Consider the following 13,021-nt stretch of genomic DNA (forward strand, 5'->3'; position numbering starts at 1 on the left):
ATGGTGACTCCAACACCTCCCTGGGCAGCCTGTGCCACTGCAGCACCGCTCTTTTGGTGAAGAATTTTTTCCTCATATCCGACCTGATTCTCCCCTACCACAACTTGAGGCCACCACCTCTTGTCCTATCACAGTCAGCAGGTAGAAGAGGCTGACCCCCACCTCAGATCTTCCTTCTGAGCAGGGTTCCAGCTCCCAGGTTGGACTCCCTGATGGAGCTCTCCGAGCTGCCTCCATATGATGGAATCTGAAGGCCCACTTGCTTCGGATAGCTGATCCCTGCCGCCTGCCTCTCCCCTTAACAATAAAGTCTCAAGCAGACCGTCAGCTTGCCGAGGTAATAGGTTTTCACAGCCAGGGGAAGGTGAGTGCCAAGTATTATTAATAGTGTTCCTTAGTTAAGGAAAAGATAAATGTGACACCGTCACCAAAATCCCTGAATATCAAATACCAGTGAGGAGTGGGTATCACCTACTAAAAATAGAAAGAGCAGGAGAGATTATATAAGTGGGGTCCCTACCCCGAGTTCCACTTCTTTTTGACCACCTCCGCATCTAAGAACCTTTTCAAGAACGCTTAGGAGGGATCCAAAAGGTAAGTAGCGAGAAAATGTTGAAACTTCCACAGGGAACGCGGACCTCCGCCCGACGGACTCTAAATGGGGAAATCCCTCCATCCCTCAGAACCTATGGCCCTTCCCACAAACAAAAAACCGAAGGACAAAGAGGTGCAAATCTCTCCCAACACAGAGGAGCGGATTCCCGCACAGAAGATACCGGGCCATTAGGAAGAGGAAATTGAACACTTTGAGGGGGGAAAAGTGAGCAAATTGAAACAACGAAAGAGGAGGGAGAGGAGAAAGTGAAGGAGAACGCGAGGATTCCTGGAGCAGAATTTACTGAAGCGCTCAGTTCTACACGGAAGGTCAAAAGAAAGAAAAGAAAGGAAAAGAAAAGAAGCTCCAAAACACGTGGCAGAAAGGAAATCGCTCTTTATGCACAGGAGATGGGTTGAATGCGCTCTCCCTGATGTGCTCATTAGGAAGATGGATGTGCCACCCTTTTCGCTTGCCTGCAGCTCGAGCTGCTGGCGTGGGGTTTCTGCTGCTCATCCCGTCCTCCCGATTTCGACTTGATTTCCTCGATGTTGGTGAGGATATCACCGTGTTGGTGCTAGAGGAAGGGGGAGTTATTTCTACGAAAGCCGTGCAGTCAGCTTGGAAATGCACGGTGTAGATCTTGCAAAGAGATCGGGCAGGAGAAAAAAAGAAAAAAAGAAAAAAATTGGCAAGAATTCAGCAATAAAGCAAAACGCGTCATTCATCCCGGAGGAATGATGCGGAAAAGGTGAGGGGTCGAGTGTGAAACTGCCAATTCGTGAAACGCCTTTTATATATTAGGACAGCATATATCAGGATAGCATATATTAGGATAGCATCACAGTTGTGACTAGAGCTGGGTGGTTGAAAGGTTCTAGAAGTTTGCTGGCGGGTGTCGTGCCCAGATTAGAGACGGGCCTCGGCCACTGCTGCGTTTTTGATCCGCTTTGGGCCGCTTTGTAAACCCAGATGTGACTGTTTTGACTTTCTATGGGAAGCCGGGGGCAGCGCGCTCCGTGCCACACAAAGAGCTTCAGCTGATACTTTGGCAGCCCGTCTCCCCGCACATCGTTAAGGATGCGGGGTCCCAGCCCCGGGGAGCGGGGCGAGGCTCCGGGCAGGAGGCTCCGAGCACTGCAGCCCTCTGCCAGCCCTCGGCTTGGGTTACGTGCTGGGGAGGGCAGCCCTCCAACCGCGCTGCCGTGTCAGCAGAGCGGGGCCGACACCGAAACCCGATTCACCCGCAACGAGAGCATCTTCGGAGGCCGATGGGCAGCAGCTCGTGGGGACCTGAAGGGAGGCTCTGGGGCTCCAAGGGAGAGGGAACCTCGGCGACGGGGTCACGAAAGAAAGCGAAAAAGTGATGAAGGTGAAGCCCAGCTCCTGAGCGGATTGCACCGATGCTTAACTTGGCAGAGGGGAGGGGGCGAGGATATCCTAGCAGGATGAAGGCGTCTCCACTGGGAAAAAAAAAATTGACTTTTTCATCTCTTCCATCAATAAGAAAAGTAAAGAGACAGCAATCGTGCAACCAGCATGGTGGTTTCTCGTGTAAACAACTATTAATTGGCTGCGTTAATCTACGGGTAAAACAGGGTGACTACTGGCTGCACCACCCGGAGCTTCTTCAGCTCCATCCTCCGAGATCAACTCCACCACTTCTGCATCGCTCCCTTCCACCTCCCGGCCCCGAAACTACTGCAGGAAATATGGGGGCAGCTGAGGAGAGCAGAGCCCTCAGGGTTGAGTGTGCATCCCGTCCTGTGGGTAAAGGATGCGGCTCCCCCATCCGTCACCAGTGTTTGTCCTTGAAGACAACAAAGCCTCTCTTGTATCCTAGGAAATACATAGAAATTGGGAGAGAAAAAAAAAGGTTCCAAACGACAGTCCCTCCCACGGGGAAGACTTCGCTGTTTAAAAAAGAAAAGAAAAAAAGAAGGGACCCCAACGTCACCTCCTCCTCCGTCCTTCTGCGCTCGGTGACACGCTAATGACTCACCCGCTGGAGCTGAGCTCGGGCCGCCGAGGAGAGGGTGGGAGCTCGTGCTTTTACGGGGGGGATTACCGACAGCCAGACGCTTCTGCAAACAGCCCCCTCCTTTTTGAGGCCGCTCTGGCGTTCGGGCCATGGGTGCCATTGCGTCAGCGGGGTCGGGCAGGAGTTGCTGACAGCGGGTGGGGATGCTGCTGCCACACCGCCTCCCTCCCCGCCTGTCCTCAGGCAGAGATGCCAGTATTCCTGCCGAGATCTGCCCTACTCCTGGGCCCTAACCTTGGCTACCTCAACCCTGTGGCTCCTGCGAGAGGGCTGGACCCGAGGTGAGAAACGAGCACTGTTTCTTGGAGCAAACAAACCTAGAAAACACAAAATTCCTCAATCCTTTCAGCTGCTTCTTTTGAGGCTGTGGGGTCCCGTCTGAGGACCCCGGCGTCCTGCAGGAGCTCGGCGAGAGCTCGGGGTCACCTCCCGCTTCCCCTTTCGGCAGATCCCATCGCGGAGGGCTCTGCAGCACAGTGCGAGCGGCAGCCGTGGGATTCGCGGGGATGTGATAATGAATTCAGCGCGGATGATGCTTAATATGGAGTGGCCCGAAAGAAACGAGGTCTAAGGGGAGGGGGGAGGCGGGATGGGAGGGGGACGTTTCGAGTGTTTGAACGAGAAGGCAAATGTTCACGAGCTCCGTTCCATTTGCCACCCGACCCCAAGAGCTGCTTGAAGCTTGGCATATGCTGCAGTTCCGACTACAACTGGCAAAGCTCATCCCGACTTCCCCAACGGAAGGGATCCGCTCTGCAGTTCCACCGCACCCGAGGACTTGACCTTGGCACGGCCGCTCCGACGCAGCCCCGCAGCTCTCCCGTAAGGAACCGCCCCGCAGTGGGAGCGCCCCGGCCGGGTCCCCACGAAGGCATCCCCGTACCCCGTCCCTTCAGGGGACCGCTCTGAACGCACCGGGGAGCGGCAGCCCGTGGCACTCCGCCACACGCAGCTCTATCTGTGGCTGGCGCGGGGCCAGCCGCTCCCGACGTGCCATCATCCCCACACGGCACTGCAGCTTTGGTCATATGAGCAGAAATGATGAGAAAAGCACTTTTTTAATCTTTTCGCACTTGCTTCCCTGTTCAAACAGTTGCAGGATGGCGATGACTGACGTGCTCAGCGCTGAGGATATCAAGAAGGCTGTGGGAGCCTTTTCAGGTGAGTGCTTAATTTTCTTTCTTTTTTTTTTTTTCCCTCTATTTTCCCTCCCTTTCGTCTCTCTAGCCCAGGATGGCAGTGCATTTATTTAAGCTCGGGGAAGATTATAGCTAGATAAAATAGCAAAAAGGACGCGTTTTCAGAAGTGTGGCGAAGGCGTGACAGGTTTATCAGGTGCAGGGCTGCATCCTCAGCAAAGTTGCTCTGCACGTGAAGGAGGTGAAATGCTCGTTCATTTTTAAAGGAAGGTAAGCAGCAGCTGCAGGCTGTGCTCTGCTCGTGAGAGGAGACTTCTAAGGGAACTGAAGAGGATTATGTCCTGATGCAGGATAGGGGATCCGGCTGTGGACGGCGGCAGCTTTCCAGCCATCCAACATTCCGTTTCGAGTACTGCAGAACTGCTCTTTTGCATTTCAAGGAGATAAAAACCGCTCTTTCATTACTCCCTATGCGGAATCCCTAAGCGGGCTTTGCTTTTCGGGATGGAGCAGAAGGCACACAGCAGCAGCAGAGCAAGCGGGTGCGCTGCTCGACTGCAGGAGCTCTCTGCAGGGCGAATGGCTGCAGCGGTCCCTATGTCCCGTATGTCTCGGGCTCCTCCGGTGTTCAGATATTCCTCATTTCTTCTAAAAACTGACGGCAAACCCTTTTCGTGCTCCGTGCTCCGACTGTTAAGGGTTGCTCTCAAGGAAACAGCGGCGTTATGCCCTCCCCTGTCCCGAAGTGCCTTTCTATGCTGCTCTCTGCGATGACCTTCCCGGACAGAGAGAGTGCAAAACCCGCTGAGTCCCAATAAACTCAGTCTCAGGGACCAAGGAACGGCTCTGCTCGATCCGGCAGCTGTTTTCCTCATTAGCTCCCATTGTTTCAGGGCCGTTTCCAAGTCCCGGAGCAGAAGCAATTAGGAGCAACTAATGACGGGTCTCAGCCAAACAGATCCCGAGCGACTGAGCTTCCTTTACTTTATGTAATAGGAAAAGCTGCGGTGGGAACAAGGATGCATTACATAAAAAAATAAATAATAATAATAATAATAAATCCAAGCACATTGTGGAGGTCACGGGATTGGATTTCAGTAGCACCTTTCTAGACTGCACCATAGTAGTTAGTAGGGGGCTGCATGGGTGGGACAGAAGTGGTTTGGTTAAAGGATGGGGAGGTGCAGCAGGGAAACCCCATTCATTATCTTCGATCTCCAGAGCTCTACTTTTTCCCCAGTGACTGTGCCTCAGAGGGTCCTGCAGTCACAGCACAGCACTGCCTTGCAGTGTCTGAGCTTACAACCCGTGATTGCACGTGCCTTTAGCAGTAGGAATGCTCTATTCTGATTTCAAGCAAGCCTTCAGGAGAAACAGACCAGAACTGTATGAGCCATGTGCTCTAAAATAGATCTTGTCCACGGGCATGGAAATACCAGAAAGTGACAGTGGTCTAATAGTCAGAGTTTGCTCTCAGAACACTTCTGTTGTTGTTGTGCTGGGTTGTTTTTTTTTTTAGTGTAAAAGTTGGTAACCCACATTTTTAAGGCACTGAAGTGAGAGTAAGCAGGTTAGCCTTCCACCTCCAACTCTGCACAGAGTTCCTGTGTGACCTTGGGCAAGTCTCCATCCCTCTGTAGCTCAGTTCTTCATTTGCAGAACGGAAACAGTGCCCTTCTCCCCAGTTGTTTATTTAAACGAGTATTTGTTAAGCATGACTATTGCAGTGCAGGTATCTAGCTCCTGCCACAGCCAAGCTAGAACATGCTTTTACTTCCCAGGGTAGGACTTGCAGCAGTAAGGAAGAAAATCACAGGGTTGTGTGTGTATATATGTTTTAAAGGCTTTTCTAAACCATTATATGGCTTTTTACCCCCTTGTAGCAGCTGAATCTTTTAACTACAAGAAGTTTTTCGAGATGGTAGGATTGAAAAAGAAGAGCCCAGAAGATGTGAAGAAGGTTTTCCATATCCTTGATAAAGATCGGAGTGGCTTCATTGAAGAGGAAGAGTTAAAGTAAGTAAAGATACAGTGTGTCTTAAATAGTCTCACCTTAAGAGTCTGATTTCCTTCTCACAAGACCCTAGGTAATAGCTTATAGCTCAACCTCCCAACTGGTATTTGTGTGCAATAATCAGCTGTTTGCTAGTTGTGAGAATTATAGTGTGGTGGAGGTAGCTAGTTGTGGGATCCCTCAAACTCTTGAGTGATAAATACCTCACTGATGGTATTTCACTTAGATTCAGAGTACAGTGCTCCTTCTGAATGATAAAGGGAGGTGGTGGAATCACCATTCCTGGAGGTGTTCAAGAGCTGTGTGGATGTGACACCGAGGACATGGTCAGTGGGCATGGTGGGGATGGGCTGGAGGTTGGATCAGGTGATCTTAATGATCTTTCCAACCTTCACGATTCTGCGATTCCATGACCTTTACTGAAGACACAACCATGGATTCTACCTCATATATCAAAACAGCAATGCAAATAAATAGTAAGCGAAACTGTTCTGAAACAAACAAATAACAACAATTTTCCTTTTTTCCATTCCTCCTCTTTAGGTTTGTACTGAAGGGCTTTACCCCAGATGGCAGAGACCTATCAGACAAAGAAACAAAGGCTCTTCTGGCTGCTGGAGATAAGGACGGTGATGGTAAAATTGGCGCTGATGGTATGTAATCAGAGGAATAAACTGACAAGAAAAATCGAATATTACTCTTACGTATAAGAACTGTGTAAATCTAGGAATCACCGCGGGCTGTGACCTTCTGAAGGGCACAACGTGGGTTTACTGAAATTTCAAGTCTTTGCTACATTGCCCGCACCTTACTTGCAGGCTTCAGCCGAATTCTGACACTAGAGGGGGCAAGAGTTTAGAGTTTAGTTAGTAATTAAGGGACATGGGAATAAATACCAACGCAACTTCTTTTCAAAATCGTTTTATTCTTTCTGTAGATTTCAGTGAAGTGAGGGTCAGGACACTGAGACTTCACAGAGGGCTGTGAATATAAAATTTAGAAAAGAAAATAGCTGAGTACCAACATTTTGCCTTGATGTAAAGAAGAAAGTAATGCTTCCTGAAATTGTTCAAAGTCTTGCAATGTCCTTAAAATTCAAAGTACAGTCAGTCTGCCACTACAGTGTCATCCAATAACAGTCTATCCACTTTTTTATTGTCTGTGTAGGTCTTCACACCTAAAGACCTCATGACTCTCCTTTTCTAAATATGACAACTACAAAGGGTGAAAAATTCCCTCTCACAATATTGCCTTAAAAAATTACTTCTGTTTGCAATATCCCTTTGGGATGAATCAAATTACCCCACAAGAAAACGTTCTCCTTTTTCCCTCTTTTTCTTCTGTATCCCCGAGACAAACTGGAAGAGGCAGCTCTGAATTACATCCTTCCTCACTGCAGGAGGTGATAGCAGAGGATTGTGGCCAGAGCACTAAATCACCCAGACAGCAAGCAATTGCTAAGTTTTCACCATGCTGATAAGCTGCATGATAGGTTGAAGTGTAAACGTATCTTTAAAAAATTAATAAAAGAATAGCCTCACATCTCTGTTATCTGAATTCTTGAGATCAATAAAAAGCGATGACTCCAAATAAAAAGCAATTAAAAAAAAAAGGAACAAAAGGCAAAATGAGGTTATCTAATGGATTCCTAGTTTAGAAGCTGAAGCAATGACATACAGAGTCATTCATGGACAGTCAGGTGGTATATTAGCTAATGCATCTGCTTACAGCTTACAGCATAATGGTATATCAGTGACTATGATCTCGTTTCTAATCAAAAAGTTCTTAATTTATCAGATGGTGATTATATTACGGTTGCAGAGGAGCAATTGTGAAGTACTCAGGGAAAGTTCCAATTGTGAACTACTCAAGGGAAATTCTTGCAAAACTTTAGCAGTGTTATTGAAGCCAAGGAGTATACCATTATATAACATTCAATATGCTTGATTATATGGGTCCTTCTTATCTCCCTTAAAAGGAGTGGCACTGACAGTAAAGTCAGTGGGCACAATTTTCAGAAGAAATCTTGACTCAGGTAAGTAAGCTTGCAGCTGATTGGCCAACCTCATGTCAAACACATTCTCAGTTATGCAGAAGGCTGCAAAACAAAAACCAACTAAACTGGAATAAAATAAGTGTATCACAGAGTCATTTTAGCTAATATGAAAGAATAACATCAACAGTTTCGTGCAAGATTGACCATAACATTTTTTTAAGGTTGATGCAATGCTTGAAAGTTAGAATACTTTAACAGAGCAATACAAAACACTTTTTTTCTCTCCTTCTTCTGCAATTATCATTCTTCCTTAACTATGAAATAGAATTACTCTGAGTTTACACCAGATAATGAGAATGAAGAGTCCCTTCCCTTCCCTTCCCTTCCCTTCCCTTCCCTTCCCTTCCCTTCCCTTCCCTTCCCTTCCCTTCCCTTCCCTTCCCTTCCCTTCCCTTCCCTTCCCTTCCCTTCCCTTCCCTTCCCTTCCCTTCCCTTCCCTTCCCTTCCCTTCCCTTCCCTTCCCTTCCCTTCCCTTCCCTTCCCTTCCCTTCCCTTCCTTTCCACATCACTACAACATAAAATCTGTTCATTTTCCCTTTCTTAAACTTAACTCTGACAGTTACACCACAAAAGCTGGAAGAACAGGTAAAGGTAATAGTTGGGACTGTGACCAAAGGGCGAGGATGACTGATACTTCACACCTTTTCCTTTGGTTCATAAATACAATTCCAGATTATAAGTGCTCAGAATTACCTGAATTAAACACAGTCATAAATGTATATCACATCACATAGCAGTTGGGCTTAATAGATTGTCTTTTACCACCACAGAGATGTTTTACCACAAACATTAATCTCATCCTCTTAATCAGCCTGCTTTCTGTAAGAGGTCTCACATTACAAATTCTTCTCCTAGGTCTCTCATTTAAAGCCTACTTTCATTTCTGCAAGACTGTCCAGCTCAGAAATTATTGTATCAAATTACTGAATTGAGATTGGTAATTTGAGGTTGCTCAGCTCATTTCATCTAGCTGAAAACTTGCAGCACATTCACGCAAGACACAGTTCTCTTCTCTGAGATGCCAAGCCCCAATATGTTTCATTGATGCAAACAGAAAATGATGAATTTGAAAAAAAAAATAGGCCAAAGCCAAGTTGGTTACCTAATAAAACTACAAACACTGGCTTTCAGATTTGACTGTGAAGAGATGCTGAAGTAGTACTGTCAGCTTCAGGAGAATGCTTGTAAGAAAGTGGCAGGAAGAAAGGAAGACTTTCACTCACAATGTTTTTATTGAAATTTTATCATCTTTTTAGCAGTGAACAGACGCATGCTTTTCAGTTTCTTATAACTAACAGACTTGAGAACGCATATGTAGAGAATTTTCAAAGAGAATGTGCTGTAGATGGAACAAAATGAAAAAGAATATCCTAAGTCAAAGTCTTTTACTCAATACAGGTCAATTTCTAGAACTTCTACAAATATTCTCATTACTTTCTTTAAAAGTTGTAAAAACGAGACATCGTGCATTTAAAATTACAACTGATATGCCATGACCTTGCCGTGGCTAAAAGTCATTTACAATAGAGAAGAATCTTTTGGAAGTCCTTTTGTTATCTCTCTTTCTGTTCATTTGTTTCTTTGTTTTTAATAAATTAAAGTGTAAGCCACTATAAACAATTTGCTAATGTAAAAAAAGAATCCAATTAGAGAAATTATTATTCCACATCTTGTTCTATGTAATTAAATATCATTCTGGTAAAGTACTAACGGGTATGCATTAGGATAGTATATACCACTAAAGTGTTGTAAACACAGTGGGACAACCCTTTCCTTTTAAGTCAGAGCTTTGATGCAGGGCAGCAAGTAAAACTGTAACTGAAAACTATCATTTGTGCATTTTTATTTTTGATAGGAAGGCAAATTGCAGCTGTAGAAGAGGATGCAGTTCATCAGAAGGGTTATCTCACCAACAGGCCATTCAACAGCAATAAACAGTTACCAAAATGACCAACATACAGGGTCTAGTAAACAGTGCTTTATCTCAGAAGTTCTGCAGATATGGATGTGCTTTGTGGCAATGCATCCACAAGCTGCCCACAGTTGAGCTACCCTTAATATGTAAATAACTGGCAAACTAGTTTACAAAATTATTCAACTGGAGCACCTCTGAAATATCTATAAAGTATACAGCAAATACTGGAAAAAAAGTATAAGGCGCTCAGCAATTATTCATGAAGGAACATTTTATGGTTTTATGGTTTGGTGGCTTTCAGAAAGTACCCTTGAAATATATTGCCATCAAGTGATAAAATCACTACCACAGTGTAGTATGGAAATTTTCTTGCTTCAAGTTGAATAACCTTTTCCAAATACATTCTGTAGATACAACTTGTTTTAAAAATGAATTAATTTAGCAGTAGCAAGTATGACAACTTGTTCTAATAGAATATGCATTGTTAGTTTTCCCTTTTAGAAAGGTTTCATCCATGGGAGTTCATGCTTCTTTCTACAGGGTCTATTCACACACTGATTTAATAACCACTTTCCCTTCCTGCCAGAATAGTCTGGGTTTCTATCACAAGTGGTTTATGTTATCTCTTAAATTCAGTTTGCACCACTTCTGATCTAAGTAGTCCCACCATGTACAGGATTTATACACGTTTTTTGTTAAGTAATCCGCATAACTAATCCTAATTTGGATTTACTTCTTTCAAAATGATGGGCAATTGTGGATTTAATTTAAACCCTCTGATACTTATTTCTCAGTCTGGTGTGCAAGTGTTTGACAAAATATTTTTGGACATGTCATCAAAAGCATTATCTGTTTGTACATTCAAATCAGAAATTATATCACTGAGTTAGAGATTAGCATTTTAAAGTTGAATGTTAGAATGTTCTGTACAATGCCTAATTTTCACCTGCTTTTTTTAGTTGAAAGATACTGCTCTTTATTGTGTCAAACTTCAATAATTTTCTTTTTGAGCTTTTGCAGATGTCTGCCTCCCATTTGTCACCTTTCTCTCAGCTGATTATGTTAAACCCATAAACCACTCTTTCTGTAGACCCTCTAATCTTTCCATCATCTTTGTTTCCCTTCGTGGGATTCCCTCCAGTCTGTTGTTTATAACATTTTGGGGTACATGCAACTGTGGAGTTAGGAACTTTAACCTCTGTAAGTAACAGTGCTGAAAGGCATTATGTATATTACACCATAAAATTATCCCAAACTGCAGATAGATACCTTTATGTAAACGTTATGGGTATAACACTAATAAAAACCACAGAGCAAAATCCCAGCCCTCTGAAATCATGGGAATTTTTCTCATCAGCATCAATGTAGTCAAGATTACTACATAGGTTTTTACAGCAGAGTCAGCCTTCTGTTTTTGTAATCTATCATTCTCAGTCAATTTGCCAGTCCAAAATTGACTTTGCATATAATATATTTATAACATCGGAACACAAATACTCTGAAAGACTCATTCATGAGTCTCTCTGCCATAATCTGATATACAGGAAATTTATCTGACTGCAGAATTAAATTCCTAGTTCTCGCATTCATCCCATTGAGGTTTACAAAAGAAAAACAAGACACTAATCAAGTTCTTCACATGAATAGCAGCGGACAGTTCTGACAGTTCTGCCCTCAAAAAATTATTTCACTTCACTATGAGATTTCCTAAGTTTAATTAACTTGGATTTCTTTTGTTCGTCTGTTACTGTGATGTTTCTCCTACATCGGTGAATCTGTAATCACTGCAATATGATTCTTCTTTATATCTTCCTTTTTTTAACATTTGACATTTTTTTCCCTTCTCCAGAATTTGCAACTATGGTGGCTGAATCATAAAGGCTTTAAACAATGCAAACCCTTCACCCATCCTTCACTGCCCAATTCCAACCACCTCCCGCTGACTGCTTTGGCTCCTGTTCTATTTATTTATGTTATTTTATACTCCAGCTCTGTTCTCTGCAATCCCGCAACTCTGTAACTGTGCTGAAAGACACTGTTAAAATAATAAAGGTCACATCAATCTGGGCTTCACTCTCTCTCACTATCACTTGTTTCTTATTTCACAGTCTTGACACCCGTTGAGTGAAAATTTTATTTTATTTTTTTTATTTATTTACTGCTGACACTCCTACTGCTTTATCCCTAGTTAGGGTAAAGTGGAAGAATTTAAAATAATTATCTGGGATAAAACTTGCATAAAATGAGTCATTCAATCCAAGCTCTGAATTGTGTCAGAACTGACTGCATTATTTTTAAGCCATAGATGGATGCACACTCACAGCCTGGAAAATCACTAGTAATGGCAATCACCCAACTTCATTTGGCAGTTTGTTCTTGTGACTTAATCAGCTGTTATAGCTAAAATGAATTTCCTATATGTTAAACTACATATTCTCCAATGCTTTTTGGTGAAGTATATTATTTGTACGATTTGCTAAATCTGCCTGGTGCAGGGGGATTTTAAGATAAAAAGGTTTGACAGGAATGTCAGTTGTTGCTCATCATGCACAGGGATAACTTTGTAAAGTATTAAAATGTGATCACTTTTGAAACATAGGATATGTTTATTAGCAGTGTTATCAAAGTATCTAGGACAGAAAGAATGCCTTACTCAAAAGAGTCAATATTATGAATGTGAGGAAAGGAGCATCAAGATTTGGCTGTGATGCTACTGTTGATATTCCCACTGTTAAAATGGAGTATAAAAAAAAAATCCTCATATCTTCTAAACCTATCAAAAACAATGAACAACTTTCTTTGAGTTACATATAGGAAACTGAGACTCAAGCTAAAGAAACAAGAAGCCAACAGTAAGACTGACAGAGCGAAGAACCAAACATTTATTTCCCAAATCTTTGTCAGTAACTTTTGAAAACAACCTACTGCTTTTTCTCCTTTTTTTTTTCTTTTAAATCAAAGATTAGAGTGGAAATAAATCATTTTTAGACAACATTTCCCCCACATTTTGACAGAACGTTGATTAATACTTCAATTAAGAGGAAAGGTGTTTGCCATTTTATGATTCCAAAATATTCCCTGCAGCAGTAATACCTTAATCCTTCTGATTATAATTAATCTCATATTACAAAAAAAAAAAAAAAGGTTAAAGACTGAAACTCTGCCACCATGACATTGTACAGAGCTCCATTCTTTGCCACAGCAATTGCTGATGTTACTTGCAAAGCCAATAAACACTCCCTAAAGCCATTCTAGGTTTTC

At 43.5% G+C, this 13,021-nt stretch overlaps 1 protein-coding gene across 3 annotated transcripts; it reads left to right on the top strand.

Moving 5' to 3' along the window:
* The first annotated feature begins 515 nt into the window (after positions 1 to 515).
* PVALB (parvalbumin) lies at positions 516 to 11,827 on the top strand. Of its 3 annotated transcripts, XM_065743032.1 has the most exons (6): positions 545 to 594; positions 3,306 to 3,458; positions 3,730 to 3,797; positions 5,659 to 5,791; positions 6,333 to 6,442; positions 11,610 to 11,827. In XM_065743032.1, exons 3-6 carry the CDS (start codon positions 3,737 to 3,739, stop codon positions 11,636 to 11,638), a joined length of 333 nt encoding a protein of 110 aa, XP_065599104.1. In that variant the 5' UTR covers positions 545 to 594; positions 3,306 to 3,458; positions 3,730 to 3,736; the 3' UTR covers positions 11,639 to 11,827. The 3 variants fall into 3 exon arrangements, with proteins under 3 accessions (XP_065599103.1, XP_065599104.1, XP_065599102.1); XM_065743031.1 differs by lacking the exon at positions 3,306 to 3,458 and having other exon boundaries at positions 516 to 594; XM_065743030.1 differs by lacking the exons at positions 545 to 594; positions 3,306 to 3,458 and having other exon boundaries at positions 3,711 to 3,797.
* The last annotated feature ends 1,194 nt before the right edge of the window (positions 11,828 to 13,021 follow it).

The sequence above is a fragment of the Cyrtonyx montezumae genome, unplaced genomic scaffold (genome assembly GCF_038088225.1).
Source record: "Cyrtonyx montezumae isolate F1298 unplaced genomic scaffold, pur_monq_1.0 scaffold_3, whole genome shotgun sequence".
Taxonomy (NCBI): domain Eukaryota; kingdom Metazoa; phylum Chordata; class Aves; order Galliformes; family Odontophoridae; genus Cyrtonyx; species Cyrtonyx montezumae.

Coding starts and splice junctions, on each gene's coding strand:
- PVALB (XM_065743031.1), top strand. CDS start 3,737: ATGGCGATGACTGACGTGCTCAGCGCTGAGGATATCAAGAAGGCTGTG. Junction 3,798..5,658: donor GGCTGTGGGAGCCTTTTCAG/GTGAGTGCTTAA, acceptor ACCCCCTTGTAG/CAGCTGAATCTTTTAACTAC. Junction 6,443..11,609: donor TGGTAAAATTGGCGCTGATG/GTATGTAATCAG, acceptor TCCCTTCTCCAG/AATTTGCAACTATGGTGGCT.